Source organism: Ostrea edulis, chromosome 6 (genome assembly GCF_947568905.1).
Source record: "Ostrea edulis chromosome 6, xbOstEdul1.1, whole genome shotgun sequence".
In the NCBI taxonomy this organism is placed as follows: Eukaryota; Metazoa; Mollusca; class Bivalvia; order Ostreida; family Ostreidae; genus Ostrea; species Ostrea edulis.
In genome coordinates, this window is record NC_079169.1 from 65720725 (window position 1) to 65739279 (window position 18555).

The window sequence follows — 18555 nt, forward strand, 5'->3', positions numbered from 1 at the left end:
TTTTGTACAACACTTTAGAGTATTTTTAGATAAGGCGCTATATAAGTGTACTTTTATTATTATTATTATTATAGTAGTTTGTGTGAGATCAATTGTCTGTTCAAATCAGTTTACATTATACAACATAAATAAAACATAATCCAACATGTATCATTTGATAAAGATGTTTATCATATACTGTACTTTGTTTCACTTTCATAGGATAGTAGTAAGAGTAAAATTAATTTTCTGTTCAGTGAAATCAGTTTACATATTATACAACATAAATAAAACCATCACACAATGTAAACTCGGTATCATTATGATAAATATATTTGCCATATACTGCACTTTGACTTCCTGAAATATTGTATACGAACAGTTTAGTATTATTTATAGCTAAAGCATCCTATTAAACGAGAAAATGTTGATAGTTGTTCTGTAATATTATCGAATAATTTAAACATCGAAACTGATTAGAGCTATCGAAATAATACCTAGTGAGCCATATCATAGATCGGGTTCAGTGTTACAGTTATAATTATAGTTCAAAACTTGTTACTCCTGTTCGTGATGATAGTCACCCTTTCGCTATAGTTCTAAGTGCAAAACCTAGTCAAAAATGAGAAGAGACGCGATTAGCCGCCACCATATTGATGATTCTGAATTAGATACTACATGAGTACTATCAAAGCACGCAATTCATTCTGATCTCATAATCTGAATCATACTCAAATTGTTTTTGGCCCGATGTTGAATCCAATGTTATATTTACCCCGGGAGTCATCTCCCAAAAAGGACAGATTTCCAGGATCTCAAAATTACGTGCTACTCAGAATAATGTGTTTTCCTGTTCTTCATTATTTGCTGCTGGGGACTAGCATCAGGGTCTGGTGGGACTACCCGTACATTTAATGAACAGTTTAGAAACAGCTGTGAATTTATTGCAGCATGCCCAAATATTTGGTAGCATAAAGAGAATATTAATTTTTTATGAGTAAGTCGAACAAAATTACAATTAAGAAAAATGGGAAACTGGCAACTGATACCTAACTACAGGAGGTCAAAAAGAACATTTAAAAACCATTAAATTATGGAGTTGGTATTCTGTTGCAAACGGAGAGTAATAAACACTTATTTCAAGGACATATCTCATGTTTTCAGAGTATACAAAATTACATGCATTTTGTCTTCCTTATGCTTGTAGTAATTAATTCTAATGGTTCGGTCGCAGAAATATTGCGATAATTAACCACAATACAGACTTAAACCTAAGGCCCAATTTCAAAACGTCTAGTTAATTACAGTGTAGTTGGGTATTCACGTGGTACAGTGACGTCACATGCGCCCTTCTTCATCAACTGATTGTGAAAGTAGTGTGAGATATTATTAAAAACTCAGCTTTTAAGGGCCTAATTTATTCACAATGGCCAACATTTAAACCAATGTTGACAAATTTCCCGAGTTTTATATGTTTTTGCCACCAGTGCATACAAATAGCAATGTAAATACCCAAATATAGCGAGGAAAGCGAGTATGAAATCGGCAATATTGCGAGTAAATAATGTTTATATGTGTCGCTGTCTACACACTATTTGCAAATGTTATTGCTTTATACATCTGTATATATAATCGACGCTGTTTTTCTAAAATAAACAGTGCAATTATTATTTATTTTTGGATTAGACAAATTACGTTACATTGTTGACAACGAGATCTAGCTACCGTCATTTCGGAAAGAAAAGAAGAAAAAAACAGGCACACAAATGAATAAAAATAATCGAATTTAAAGTGGAAATCACAATATTTTATTTTAATAAAGCAATCTTATTATTTTTTAATTGTGATCTGGACGTCGTAAGAAAGTGGTAGCACAGCGATATACTGACGCACTCTTGAAGATGTTATGAGTTCGATGAGAAATAATTTTATAATTCAAATCAAAGTTAGGAAATACAATATTCTATTATCTATTATTAAAAGTTCAATTTTTGTTTGTATCTTTAAAATGTTTGGTAAATCTATCAGTTGGTAGAAACTAGGACCACAAGTTATGCTGTTACAAGGTGAAGGTCAATTGATCCGAGTGTGTATTGAATTTAAAACCAGAACAGAAATATGTACATGTATATGCTGTAGGCCCAACAGTGCTTAGCCTTGATATATCAATTTTCTCGCACTTTATCGGGGTCTCTGTTCAAGCCGTTTTTGAAAAGGTGGCTGTGTGTTTCTTAAAGGTAAAGTTCTTGGTCCAACAAAAATTTTTATCCACGTCTTTTTTCTCATATCTTCCTTCGAAAAATTGAAAAGTACTCTGTCTAAATCCTTTCCACCGACAACTAGTAAATCCTTGCATGGCACAAAACACCTTAATGCAATGTAAATTACCAGCCGTTATCGTGATAATTGTTTTTTTGTCGATTAAATCTAATCTGTATATGAAATGGCTAATAGATGTTTTCAAACCCGAGGTCGCATATGACGGCACACATAATGGCGCGTAAAATAGCGAAAGTACATGTAAATATGCCTATCGCAAAATTTGAATTTCATCGCTTTCAACTCGAAAACTACGCAAAATATTTCATTAAAAACACATTTAAAGTAGTTTTAGGCATAAAAAGAATTAATTTTGCTGAAAAAATGAATTTTTTTTTTTTTAGAAACATGCGTTGTGTCCTTTAACAATTAAATCATCATACATATAATTATATAATTATCAATTAATTAATCTAATTATAGCTCAATCAATTTTCCGAAATGATAAATCTTCATCATATAATGCATATTTTACAACTTCCAGAGGCTAGCCATATAAAGAAAATATCTCAAAATAAATAATAAATAAACATGTGCGATTACAGCTATGATAACTTGGATCGCAAAACTAATTATTTAGATGGAAAACAGACCAAATTATTTGCGACATAGGCCGTTAACTCCAAGTCAAGTTAATTGAACCCGTACTTGTTTTGAAAACATCTTTATAGATGGGTTTATTTCAACGATGCATTGAATTAAGACTGCAGTATTCGGATTTCTAACATTAAGGGGGGCACAACATGTGCTACAAGTTTTATTAGTAGGACTATGAAATATTTTTTTTAAATCTTACTGTTGACCTTAAACAAAGAATTCGGGGGAGGGGGGAGGGGTTGTATTCCAACTGAAACACATCGTTCATGTTGCAGATCCAAAACTGTGAAGTCATCCTTCCATCTGTTGAAGTTTTGTGGCTAAAAATATTTCAAAACTATTTCTAAAAATTACTATGATAGCTGCAAAAATGAAATATGTGGTTGCCATTGCGATTAATTGATGATTCCTTAGATCCACCACTGCATATACAATGAAAAAGATGTTGAAAGTGTCATATGACCATGACTGTGCAATCTGTACACTTTATATGGAAACTACATACACTGTATACACATGTGCTACTAACATTTTGCTAAATCGTGCTGTAATCATATAACATTGAATTTACACTGAAAATAAAATTTTATCCAACACATGTTACTGCCTTCAATTATTGATTGGCTGCAGAGGATGTTTTTCTAATCTTTAAAACAATACAAGCTGTAACTGACGGTATTTTTTCAACTATCCAATCAAGCACTAAATAACACCTATCGGTATAACTAATATGATCCCTAAGATCTGAAGAAAAATTCAGCAAAATAGACAAGGGAATATTGTTTGAGAACATACCTACAATGAACGTTTTGTATAAACCGCCATTGCGTCGTGTACAAGGATATGGGAACGAGGTATGCCGAACATAATCGGGTTGCTGAGGTCGAGGTTATATACAAAGACGGAAACTGACGTGAGTAACTACACGTGTCGTTTGTTTTAAAATATTACATCGTTTCATGAATGACAAGAAGTGTAAGAAAGTAATGAATACGCAAATGTGCTACTCAAATAAAATTTTGATAGTGAATTTTCTATAAAATCGGCATGTTAAATTATTTACAAATCTGACACGTGCTCAGTGTCTCTCTTTCGCTTTTTTCCGAACTGGTGACGTTCGAGATCAATACACATCGGAGATAACGAGCAGGAATTACTGACAGGATGACAATGATTCATGAATCGACATTTTCTGCTGATTTGACGGGTTTATTGCTTCAGATTCACTCTGATTTTATTAAGTTATATGTATTCAATCACAAATATATTAAATATTTATACTTTATTTTTTTCAATTTATTTGCCGTCATTTACAGCTTGTATTTCCAATCTCCTGTGACGTCATAAGATTTCGCAAAATCAATGATTTATTAGGATTTATGAATGACAGGAACATAAATTTTGTTGGAGTCCTTTTCAATAGTTATTGTAAAAAAAAAGATCTTAACCATAAAATATTTTACAAGTCTAAGTTATATATGAATTATCAATTATATGTTTAAAAATATTGAATCCAAGGGCAATAACTCTATTTTCATAGAATCCTTTATCAAGTCCATTATGTGATATATTTCCTTTACTTTTCACAAACATTTTGTATATTTTTTTTAAGAAACAGTTTCATGAAATTGTTATGAATACTATTATATCGTTTTAACCATTTTCCCCTGAAATTTTGATAATGCTGTTTAAGGAAAATTGCAATTTTCTGACGTTGATAACAGGTATATGTGCTAATTGATAAAAAAAATATATATCAACACTGCAACATACTTATTTTATCTTTTTTTGTTTGTTTGTTACAAAGACGTATTATTTGAAAAATCAACAATTAAATATAAGATTTGAACCTTTAATTCTAGAAGGGTGGAATTACCTTAATTATGATTATCAAACAATCTTTGGGAGACATTACAGATATGCGATACCAATGCACTTTGAAATATACACATCATTTATTCAAATAGAAATAAAATTTCCAATCTTTTAATTTTAGATAGTATACTTATTCTAAAATGTTAAATTCTATGTGACTTGAATGGATGATTTCTTTTTTTTTTTAAACTCACAGAAAAAAATAAATAAACAGAACGTCTCGGACGAAATACATTATTCAAAATCCCATACGTAGTAAAGGTATAGTGCATTATCTTTAAAAAAAAAAACCACCCAACAACAACAACTGCGTATTAACAAATTTTCTGACAATTATGGTGTATAGTTCTAAACTATGTATAGCATTTTATTATATACATCAAACGTTTTGTATTAAATATTAATACACGGATGAAGAAACTGGGAGCCTTACAACAGTAAACAGTTTATTGAAGTGCGTACGTGCGTATATTGTTAAACGCTCCTCTCGAGATTTTTTCACTCATATCCAGTAATAAATTGCCGATGAAGATCTGGAAAATTTTTGGCCTATGCTCCGCGCTTACGGCCATTGAGCAGTAAGGGATCTTACGTACCACACCTGCTGTGATACAGTGTATAAGGTCCCGGTTTTGCGGTATCATCCGAAGGACCGCCCCATTTAGTCACCTTTTACGACAAGCAGATGTTTCAATAGATGTATATATGTGTTGATAAAGTGGTAGCCAGTTGTCTCAATATTTCAGCAGTCATTACCGGTTCCAGATGACAAAGCTTGTAAACATATTGTCTTTGTAAGGCTAATTATTACAATTGTATTTCAAAAGAACTTTAACTCCGCATTCACTAATCCACGTTCCCTTTCGTCAGATGATTTTTTTCAAAACCACTTTTCACCGATCGCGGTAAGTCAGTGGTAGAGCGTTCGCTTCGTAAGCGGGAGGTCGTGAGTTCGAACCCCACTCGTGCCACCGCCGCGAAAAACCTGAAACGTTAAAATAGTTAGATCTAGTGATTGCTCATTCGCCAAACGCTCGGCAATTAGAAGCGAGAATCACGAGTATTTCGGATATGACCGTAAAAACGGAGGTTCCGTGTCGCGGCAGCCGTTGGCACAATAAAGAACCCTCACTGTTAGAGCCCTGAGCGCTACGCATAGGTCTAAGTTTGTGGTACTTCACCTACAGCTGGTGATGTCTGAATATCAGTCAAAAAATTCTCGACGGGACGTAAAGCAATAAATCAATCCAAATCATGTGTCCGTTTTAAACACATGGGACGAATGAATTTAAGTTACCATACCATATACCGGATTCCAAATCTTTATAAAAACCCTTTGCAGAGATAGATTGCTGTTTTACAAAAATATTGACTACTGTGAAGGAAAAACTTTAGACGTATTGTGCCACAACATATGCGAGAAGTGTTGTAAATCAAATTTGGATACTACAACATTTAGTAAATCAAAACTTTTATGAAATTAACAGCATGAAACGTACGACTCTTCAACATTTTACACCAGCATTCCTCATGATTAATTAAAGGCAGCAAATTAGCCTGCTTCAATAACAATGGAACTCGCAATTACTCATATCTTGTTATCAGTTATCCAAAAAATTACTTTGTTAAACACCACTCTGATTCTACGCAGAAGTACTCTGAGGTTGATCTTTAAAAGATGCTGGGGTTTCTTATTGAGAGTATCTACGAGTAGCCTTTGTTGACGGGTTTTCCAGCAGTCTGTTAGAATTCCCATGGGCAAGAGTTGTGCTCATTGTTAGCTGACCTGTTTTGTACTCATATGAGGTATAATCTAATTAAATGCTTCTATATGAGACAAAATCTAAATTTAGATACATTAATGACGTTTTATCCATTAACAATGCTCACTTTCATTCATATATCGATTTGATATATTTTAGAGAACTCGAAATAAAAGACAACACAGGGTCTTCCATATTTGCTTCTTGTTTGGATATTCTATAGAAAATATACGTTAGCAATAACCTAACAAACTCATATCAATGACAAACGGGATGATTTCAGCTTTTCCGTCGTCATCTCCTTATATTTATATAATAGTATTCTATCACCATCTACATATGCTGTTTATGCCTTTCGACTGATTCAATACACTAGTCTAAGAGCAGTATTTCGCAAATTCTATGGTTGATATTATGATATTATTTGCAAATACATGCTATCATTAGGTCGAAGTCTGTCTGACGTTTTAGGCCGTTCTTTACATTCTGATTTTGACTACATATTACTCCGTCTACCTAATTAAGATGGAGGGCTCAAGGCGGGTGTGACCAGTAAACAGGGAATGTTCACTTCTTCTAAACGCTTAATCCAGCCTCTGGTGTTTCCCGGAATTCGTGCTTGCCCTGTTCTTAAGTTTTGTATTCACTGTAGGATTGATTAGATTGATTACTGTTCGTTTTCTTCACGAGGGCGTGGCTTTATGGGTTATACTATGAAAGTGAATTTTTGTGGTTCGCTGTATAATACTGTATGTGATGATCACTGTGAACCTGGATGTGCCTCGTCTTGGTTTGGTACCGGAGTTAGCTGAGTTTAAGTTAGATATCCGGTACAAACCAAGGAGGAACAACGGCGCTGCCAGACTTAGTTACATGTTCCTTATTAATAATGCGTGTTACTTGCGGTCCGAAGAAATTCCCAAGAATTTTTCGGAACTTACATTTAGGTGCAGAAAGAGCTTTTCTATTGTTCAGTAATTACTGTAGAAGTTTTTTGTTTTATTGAAGGTATGTGCAAATATTAATCTTCAATTCGACATTTAGATATATCGAGGACGTTTTATCTATTAACAATAACAACTTTCATTCATATGTCGATTCGATATATCCCTACAAGCTCGAAATAAGACACCACAGAGTCGCCCACTTCTTCTTCATACTTAAATATTTAATTGAAAGTAGATATTAACGGCAAACTAACAACTCAACTTTATGACAGACGGAATGATTTCAGCTTCTCCATCGTCAACTTCCCATATTTATGAAGTAATATTCCATTATCACCTGCATTTGGTGTTCATATATCTTATCTGATTCGATATGCAAGAGCCTGTTCTGTGTATGGTCAGTTTTAAAATCGAAGCAAGTTACTGACATACAAGTTGATGGTATAGGGGTTTCAACAGTCTCGTTTATAGTCAGCATTTCGCAAATTCTATCTTCGTTATAACGATCTAGCTTGCCAATACAATCTATCATTGGGTCAAATGCTGTCTGATGTGTTTCATACCGATTGTCAGACCGTTCTATTGATCAAGATATATGGCTCACGGTGGGTGTGACCGGTCGACAGGGGTACTTACTCCTCCTAGGCACCTGGTTCCACCTCTAGTGTGTCCAAGGGTCCGCGTTTGCCCAACTCTCTATTTTGTATTGCTTATAGGAGTCATGAGATTGATCACTGGTCGTTACCTTCACCTTTCATTGCTGTCTGACGTGTTTTATACCGTTCTTGTCATACTGATTTTGACTACTGATTACTCCGTTTACCTGTTCAAGATAGAGGTCTCACGGCGGATAATTACCACATCTGGTATGTCCAGGGTTCCGTGTTTGCCCTACTCTCAATTTTTTATTCTTTATAAGATTTATGAGATCGATCGTCCAAATAGACAAAATAAATAATTTCAAGGAAAGCGAACACCCAGGCAAACTTTGATTTTACTGGGGGATTATAAGCTAAATGTTAAATGAAAATCCACGTGTTTATGAAGTGAATGCGATTGACAAAATACACCAATACGCTGTCTCCATCGCCATATGATATTGCTGTCACAATATGTAATGATCTGCGTTCAGCTGTTGAGGTAAAGGTAATTAGTCTCCCACAACATCACACCTAGTACAAAACCCCACAGCAGAATATAAATTCCAAGCACCGTGCAACAGACTCTGACATTAGTAGCGACCCGTAAGCCAAGCCCTTCGTATCATGCTGTAGAGGGTTTAACAGTCTTGTTTAAAGTAAGCATTTCGCAAATTCTATGGTCGTTATAACAATCTAGTTTGCCAATACAACCTATCATTGGGTCAAATGCTGACTGACTTGTTTCATACCCATTTTAGGCCGTTCTTGGCACACTTTTGACTACGGATAACTCCGTTTATCTGCTCAAGATATAGGACTCACGGCGGGTGTGACCGGTCGACAGGGGATGCTTACTCCTCCTAGGCACCCGATCTTACCTCTGGTATATCCAAGGGTCCGTCCGTGTTTGCCCAACTTTCTATTTTGTATTGCTTATAGGAGTTATGAGATTGATCACTGTTCGTTATCTCCACCTTTCATTCTTTTCAGAGTTATCAATTGTTTTTTGTTTTTTTTTATGTTAGGTGAACAATCAACATAAATATAATTCTTAGTTCATCAAAATAATTGTGATTAACACAATGTGTATATCTTATTTTCTATACCGTTTTAATACATGCATATGATTTTTTTTGGTAGTTTGTGAAATTTCAGAATAACATTTAAGTTTGAGGGGAAATATGTAACGGTGTACTGTAAAAATACACCACTCTTGATCCTACATGCCAGTTTGTCGTGTTTTTCCACTTTTGTGTGCACGAAGAAATTTCAACACATTCGAGGTACGACTGTACTTGTACCAAAGACGCTAATTATCAAAAGCAGACGGCATCTTTTCACCATCTCCTAGTTTTCTTTTTAAGACAATCCATTTTAACCAGTTTACAAACTTGTATGTGGTTTATACATTCCTTCCTAATCCAATACAATTATGTAAAATTTTGTTTTAGGTTTTATACACACATCGTAAAACAATGGGTTTTAATATGAAGAAATGTGAAATAAAAATTATTTTGAAATATTTCATTCAATGTTGTCATTTTCCAGAAGTTCCGAGTCAGAGAAGACGAAATCAAAATCAATTTGAGATTCTATAGAAAATGCTGTATACGTCTAAATTCACTTCAATCAGTCGAAAATAATTCTATTTGTCACAATTAAATTAAATTCTAGTAATTTGATTAGTCAAGAACTTTTTATAAGACTATATTACATGTACATGTCTGCAGTCAGGTAATATAGAGCACGTGACCTTACATTACGGAAACGAGAAAACAAAGATGGCGATCGTTTAACGCTGTTCTCGGTTACACGGTATCACACAGTGATTCATTGAAATTAAAATACAGAAAGCAAATGTGACTCCGAAGAAAATACAGAAAGCAAATGTGACTCCGAAGGAAATACAGAAAGCAAATGTGACTCCGAAGACTGAAAAAACCCACACAACGTAGCGGTAAATGTTTAAAAGGAGCGCCTGAAAGAAATAGAACAAGATCGTGATTTTCAAGATTTAAAAAAACTCCTACAAGCAATACAAAATAGATAGTTGGGCAAACACGGACCCCTGGACACACCAGAGGTGGGATCAGGTGCCTAGGAGGAGTAAGCATCCCCTGTTGACCGGTCACACCCGCCGTGAGCCCCATATCCTGATCAGGTAAACGGAGTTATCCGTAGTCAAAATCAGTGTGCCAAGAACGGCCTAACAATCGGTATGAAACACGTCAGACAGCATTTGACCCATTGCGAGGTCGTATTGACGAACTAGATCGTCATAACGACCATAGAATTTGCGAAATGCTGACTTCAATCGAGATTGTTGAAATCCCTGTACCATCAACTTGTTTGTCAGTAGCTTACCTCGATTTAAAAACTGACTATACCCAGAACAAGCTCTTGCATATCGAATTAGTTGAGATATATAAACACCATATGCAGGTGATAATGGAATATTGCTACATAAATGTGGGAAGTTGACGATGGAGAAGCTGAAATCATCCCGTTTGTCATACAGTTGAGTTGTCAGTTTGCCGTTAATGTCTACTTTCAATAAAATATCTAAGTATGAAGCAGAAGTGGACGACTCTGTGGTGTCCTTTATTTCGAGCTCACAGGGATATATCAAATCGACATATGAATGAAAGCTATCATTGTTAATAGACAAAACGTCATCGATATATCTAAAAGTCGAATTGAAGGTCACAGCGAGAGATTTTTTCTTCTCACGTAGAAGTTTTTGAATAAATTCTGCTTCATATGAATATAAAAACAGGTCAGCTAACAAAGGAGCACAATTCGTGCCCATGGGAATTCCAACAGACTGTTGGAAGACCTGATCACCAAAGACCACGAAGATATTGTCAATGAGGAACTCTAGCATATTTTTTATTTCAACTTCAGAGTACTTGTGCGTGGAATCAGAGTGGTGTTTAACAAAGTAAGTTTTTGAATGACTGATCACTAGATATGAGTATTTCCGTTTTTGTTGAAGAAGCAACTGTCTATGATGTCAAAAAGTCTAGTCTTTAATTTATCGTGAGGAATGGTCGTGTATAGTGTTGAAAAGTCATAGGTTTTAATGCTATTGATTTTGGAAAAATTCTGTGATTTCAAGTTTACTAAAAGTTCTTTAGAATTTTTTAGGATCCACATTTGATTAACACCACTTCTGGCATATGTAGTCGCACAGTAAGTTTGAAGTTTCTCCTTCACAGCTGTTAACATTTTCGTGAGGAGCAAAGATAGGGGCTTGGTAGAGCACTTACTGGATCCAGCAATGTATCTTTGTTTGTAAGGGTTTTTATGTAGTTTAGGAATCCAGTATAGGTACGGTAACTCATATTCATTCGACCCATTGGCTGGAATATTAAATGTGTCTAAAACTGAAGCATGGTTTTGAAGAATTTCGTCTTTTGAAAGGGCAGTTGGAGTATAAGTATGATTACCAAAAGTGGAATTAATGCCAAGTTCGTTTAAAATACAGTTGTAATAATGAGCCTTACAAACAAAGACAATATTGTTACTAGCTTTGTCAGCTGGAACCAAAACATATTCCTCATGTAACCTATCTAATTCTTTTATCACTTCTGGTTTACTAAACACAGAAGGATAGATGGTACGTACTTTTGTTTTCATGTGTCTAATGCGGAATTTTAATATCCCTCTTATGCTTTTAACCCATTCTGACGTTACATTAGGATATATATGGAAAATCGTTTGAAATCTTCTCAATCATAGCAGGATCATAATTAGCCATAATATTATCAATATGCAAAAATCCTCAGGTAGTGTATATTAAAGTTTGTTAAATTCATGTCGATGTTATTTAGGGTAAATTTGATATTTGAGATACCATTTCAAAGTCAGCCATAAAGTAGAATTCACAGGAAATTGATAGAAGTAGTTTCTTTCATCGTTTTTGTTTTTAAATCGAGGCAGGCTACTGACAAAGAAGTTGATGTTATAGGGGTTCAACAATCTCGTTGAAAGTAAGCATTTCGTAAATTCTATCATCTTTATAATTATTCAATTTGCAAATACAAACTGTCATTAGGTCGAATGCAGTCTGACATGTTTTTATACCAGTTGTTAGGCCGTTCTCTAATTAATAATTTTAAGCACATGTTACTCCGCACCTGATGATGATATAAGGATCAATGGGTATGACCGGTCAACAGGGAATGCTTACACCCCTCCCTGACACGTAATCCCAACTCTGGTGTTTATAAGGATGCATGTTTGTCTTACTCTCAATTTTGTAGTCTTTGTGGTATTTATGAGATTGATTGCTGATCGTTATCTTCACTTTTTCATCGTTCCACTCAAAATACAATTATCTTGTATCAAACGAGTATCTTCCGAGTAAATAAGCTTGCAGTTGTTTGAAAAACAAAACAAGAATATATCATATACCTAGTAGTGTATCAGCCCTGATACACCTATCTTGGCTAGGGTGAGACGGTTGCAAGTAGGTAGGGCTGTCTCGCCCTAAGGGCCGAGATATCTCTGTCTCGGCCCGTTGTCAAGGGGCTGTCTCGCCCTCAAATTTTAAATGGCTATTTCTTCTTTAATCTTTTGAAATCTAACATAACTACATGAAAAAATGATGTTAGACACAATTTTTTTCAAATATAATACTTTCTTCCACGACAAAATTTAATTTAATCAGAAAAATTAAATAAAAACGTTTTCAAAAACAGCGCTAAATCGTAGCGAGTATCTAAGCAAAGGGGGGTAACCCAAGTAACAATTGTTTATTTAGAACAATAACACGTTTAACTTCATTTAAAAACAATCAACGTTCTAGGCGACAAAAAATAGTAGGAGGATTATGGAGGGTGAAACTAAAGCATTATTAGAAATTCCCGGTCCTAATGGAGATCAAAATGTTAATTTACGGTAATTTTGATGTAGAAAACTGCTTTAAAACGATTTCTGAAATCTAAAATCCCGAGGACTTGGCAATAAAAGGAGAAAAGCAGAACCAATATCTTCCGACGTTTTTCAACGACTTATAGATGCTAAACAGATGGGAAACGGTAAAAAAAAACTTACTTCAGTATAATGTAACATTCCCTAAGCAAATAAATAGCGGCATCAGATCTGTAAACATTCCCGTTCATACGATGACGCCACGTAAACAAAGTTCTACAACTCTTACAAATTATATGAAATAATGAAAACGGGCGAGTTTGGTAAATCCGAAAAAAGAAATAAAAATAATTCACTTATTTCCAATTTTAGTATTCATAAGCAAGCCCCTAGGAGCTGCTTAATAGAATATACATGTACATGAACAGCACAGCGATAAATATGACGAGTTTCTCAGCCAAGCAGTTCAGTTAATTGAAACGTCCAGATTCTAGACCACATGAGGGGATGTCCATGATTAATCATCCAATTATTGTGACCAGCAGTGGAATAAAGCTACAAAACTCAGACTTTAGCATGTTTCACAATGCCAATAGTACTGGAAACATAACCATTAAAGTAAACTCACTGAAGGAATAAAATAGTCAAATATCGTTGTACAGTATACCATGTATTTATGTTTAGGTCAATACCCCCCGCCCCAATTTTTAAAAAGATGTTTATCAACTTGTTGTGTTTTAGGTATATGATATAAACAATATCACACTCTAATGTTGATCTCGGACCTGGGATTGCCCCTTGAGTGATCTCGGGGCCAATCCCAGGTCCGAGATCAACATTAGAGTGTGATATTCTATATATATTAATGCTTTATCTGGGTAAAGAGACATTAAAGAGGTAGTAAAGCTCAGTTTGGTGATTTTTGTTTTCATCCCAAATCATCTTATTCCTTTATGATATTTCTGATATCATAAAAAGATTAATGACACACACACACACACACACACACACACACACACACACACACACACACACACACATATATATATATATATATAAACTTTGAAATGATTGCATGTGCGTCAAAAATTTACACTAGAATCCAACTTACATTTTTGTCCAAGAAGCAAAAATTCAATGATGTCATTTAAAAGTCATAATTGCTTTGAATTTGAATATAAATTCATGAAATTGTTATTACTTATAGAAAATGAATTGTTTGAGTCAACTGAACTCATTTTAATTCTTTAAAATATCTTTTTTTAAAAACGACCTTTACTATCCCTTTAAAGTCCTAATACAGGTTATCTTTAAATGAGACGTGCCAGTATGAACGAATGCCTCCGCTGAATTTAAGTTTGAAATAACTGAAATTCCAAGGACGTGAAAACAACACAGGTTACAAATGAAACAATAGAATATATCAGAGCTTTTGTTTTAACAATAGATATAAAATTTAGAAATTCATTTCAAAATTAAGGATTATCTCCCTCATGCATAGCTCTTATCCTTAGACGAATTCAACTCCACTTTTTGGCACTCTGTTTTTCCTCAAAATAGCTCTTACAAGTTTATTGTTATTTCGGATTTCAAAAATTTCGGTTGAGCATCACTGAAGAGACATTATTTGTCGAAATGCGCATCTGGTGCATCAAAATTGATACCATATAAGTTTTACATTATGACCCCTGGATCGAGGCCACTGCTGGTCGACTGTTAGTCCCCAAGGGTCTCTACAGCCCAGTAGCTAAGTACTTCGTTACTAGCTTGAAAATACGGATGTGTATTTTTGCTGTGATAAAATGTAGAAATTCATTTCAAGTTAAGGATTATCTCCCTCATTTATAGCTCTTATCCTTAGACGAATTCGACTCCACTTTTCGCACTCTGTTTTTCCCTAAAATAGCTCTTGCAAGTTTATTGTTATTTCGGATTTCAAAAATTGCGGTTGAGCATCACTGAAGAGACATTATTTGTCGAAATGCCCATCTGGTGCATCAAAATTGGTACCGTATAAATTTTACATTACTTATAACACTACAATTTAATGGTAAAGTATACATTGATTAAGATTTCATACAAAACAGAAGATAAAAATGATGAGGTGACAATAAAATGATATTTTATCTTGATAATATATACCATGTAAATCTGCTCATTTTTATAAAAAGTTCAGAAAACTGTGAATAATTAGAAATTTTCAAAGTCTAAGGAAAATACTTTTGCTGAAAATAGGTCAATCGAAAATGATCTGTAAATGTTCAATATATATAGACATACCAAAAATCATTTCATTATCCACAAGAACTACAAATACTCCAAAATTCCGTGAATAATTAGAAAATCTTAAATTTTCTGGACAATACCTTTCATGAAAATATACAATGTACATGTATCAATCAACCTGAAACTTGATCTTGGGTCATCCATATAAATATTAGCTACATTGTAAAGCTTATTGTCTACAAGCATAGCTAACACTATAAAAAAAACTATGACGGAATAACGCACGGAAAGATGTACATGAAATACCATATGTAACTGACATTTCATGACGAACACATAACAAAAATAAATGATTTAATAATTTTGAAATAATGGAGGGAATGTATTCGGTCTCGATATGAAACCTCACATATTGTTTCAAACACGTAAGCAGTTTATATTCTTTTGAAGTTTCGTAGAACAATATTTGTTAAACATGGAATGAAAAATTCATTGAGCGTCACACTGAATAATTCTTATCTATCTGTGTAACAAATTCGCCATTTGAAGTTTTTCAATTACCAAACTAATCTATTATTGTCATCTGATATAAATCACCGATAAGAGTATTGAATGAATATATTTCTTTTATACATGTAGTAAAATACATCGTTTATGAATAAAAAATGAATTTAAAGCCGTTTTAACAATATTTTTACCTTTTTACGGCGATTGACTAAATGTGATATGAATCTGTCATTTTACGGCTGTTGACTAAATGTGGTGTAATCGGTTTTAGAGTTTATTTTAGTTTCCCTTCCGGACCCAACGGTTTTTCGAAAACCAGATGGAGAAACAATATTTTACGTGCCATGGGGATGTGATCCTTGACACGGGGCACCCTTTAACATCTCATCCGAGGGACATAAAAGTTAAAAAAAAAAAAAAAAAAAAGAAGAAGAAAGGGATTCAGATTTTTCTGTAAAAACCACACTCTTGTCAAATTTGTATAATATGATTGCTGATATTTGTGAAACTTTCTTGCATTTATGGCACATTATTAAAAAGTGAATTTGGAAGGGAAAGAAACTCCTTACGCATTAAAAAAAAATCACATTTAATAAACAACATAGAACCCATAGTAACGAGAATCTTTTGGAATGATAATCGATTTTCATAGGAATGGGATTTGAAAATTGTTATAAAAATGCCATTGCGTAACTTCGAAATGGAGAACATTCATAAGATGGGATTGATCAAATAGAAACAAAGCATGGACGATGTTTGCGTAAAAATATGCACATCTGACACTGTACATCTACACTGTAAACATTGAGCATGTTTAGCATATCATATGCTATATTGTTCATGTGTTTTAACTATGATAATTAATTTTGCGATGGCAGAGATATTATGATACATTAACACCGAAAACCCCCCATATTTTTCAAAAGACCAAAGTGCAAGTAAATAAATTAGGCTTGAAGTTTTAACATCCGAAATGATAACTTTAAGATAGAAAAAAAATAGTAAAAGAAAATCCTCCATAAAAAAATAATATTTTATAAATTAGTATAAATAAAACAGAATATGTTTTCTAAAATCATAACGCAATTCAACACAAGCTTAGGGACCAAGTATTTTGAAAGTTAACAAGGACTGTGTAGTGACTTTTACTTTATATCAAAAGGTTTTACATGTCAGGTATCGAGATACTATATTAGAAAATCTACGGACCTATTCAGTATTGTGATAAAATGTATTCAATATACACAGTTGGATATAGTTTAAGTATGTTTGTCCTTCCGAGAATCAATTACTAGTTACTAGACAATGTCTCCAGTTGTAGATGAAGTGACAGCTATTTTGCCAATTCTTTGTGGTATCTATATATGGTGAACTGTCATCAAAGCATAGCTCACCGTCCCACTGAGTCTGCAAAGACTTGCGAACTTTCACGAGACTCGCAACTTTCATTTCAAAAGATCCGCGACTTTTACCTTTAGTGACGAGTGATGGGATCAGCTATTACTTTTATTTTATTGTTAAGGTTTGTCTTGATCAGGACTTAATCTCACTAAGTGAACGCCCTCTCTCTACATACGCCACGGTACTGAAAACGTTTTAAAAAAATATTGAGTTCGCTAAAAGTTTTTATAAAAGCATGAAAAGTTTAAATATACTCACCTCTCACTGAGAATAATGTTAAAAACAAAAATAACACTTCCACAGGGAAATTCAGCGACTGCATCTTCTGCATCATGGAACAAACATCACGTCCTCTGCAGACAAGGTGCTTGCAAGCCTGTTGTCGTCACACAAACAAACCCGCCGAGATAACATTTTAAAAGATCAATGCATCAGTAGATTTAATAACAGATTCTGCGCACTTGGTTTCCATCATTCTCCGTTTGGGACAAATAAGGACACTTAATCTTATCTACAATATTTTAATCTCCGTTCATTTTCTGTTCTCCACGTGAAAAGCTCAATATATGAATCGCTGATGGGCTAAAAACAATTGTATGACATACCAGAGAGGATTTACAATACCTTTCTATTACTGACTGTGTTTTTCTAGAACTAGTAATTATAACTATATAATTATTTTTTATTATGTTCCTTTGAAATGCAAGCATAATACCTTCTACATTTTTTTTTGAAACGCTTGTTTTTTCAAGATGCTTTGTTTTGTTTCCATTTCAAATGTAAAATTAAAAAATGCATCCTAGTGGAAACTCCATCAAATATATTCCAATGAACGGTTGCGGGGTGGACTAGTGGTCGTATTGTTTCCTTCTCAACTTAGACGTTCCAGGTTCGATTTCCGACTCCGGCGCCGCATCAACCCCCGTTTGACTTTTGGTGTACAGTCACGTGTCTTTGGAATATGTCTTAAAACACGGAACTTCCGTTTCATGTGATCTTTTTAAAACCTCATTGTTACAGTCTTGAGTGCCATGCATGTCAAAATACGTAGCGTTTCATATACAACTGGTGACGTTTACGTACGAGTAAAAAAATTAACATTTCATATCAGAAAAACATTTATCTAATATAATAGGTACTCAGTTGCTATCATGATGGTATGATTTAATGAAAACTACCTTGATTTTTCATGAACATTATTGTCTTTTTCTTCAAAGTCAGACATGAGAGAGAGAGAGAGAGAGAGAGAGAGAGAGAGAGAGCATCCATCCTCATATTTAAGTCTAGGTCACCGATAAGCTTTAAATACGTTACTCTCCTTTTATAACATTAGAAATGCCACTTGATCCATTATGGACATGGGTTTGTACTGCAGTTAAATGTCAAGGAACGACAGGGTGCCACGAGTGCAATACCAAATGTATA

The 18555-nt window shown here is 34.1% G+C and overlaps 1 protein-coding gene across 1 annotated transcript in view; it reads right to left on the minus strand.

Moving 5' to 3' along the window:
* LOC125647809 (uncharacterized) overlaps positions 1–17573 on the minus strand; it is a 54804-nt gene extending 37231 nt beyond the window's left edge. Inside the window, exon 1 of the mRNA XM_048874630.2 lies at positions 17389–17573. Coding sequence (XP_048730587.2) covers positions 17389–17464 — 76 coding nt within the window. The 5' untranslated portion in view covers positions 17465–17573. The remainder of the gene's footprint in view (positions 1–17388) is intronic.
* Positions 17574–18555: the final 982 nt, after the last annotated feature.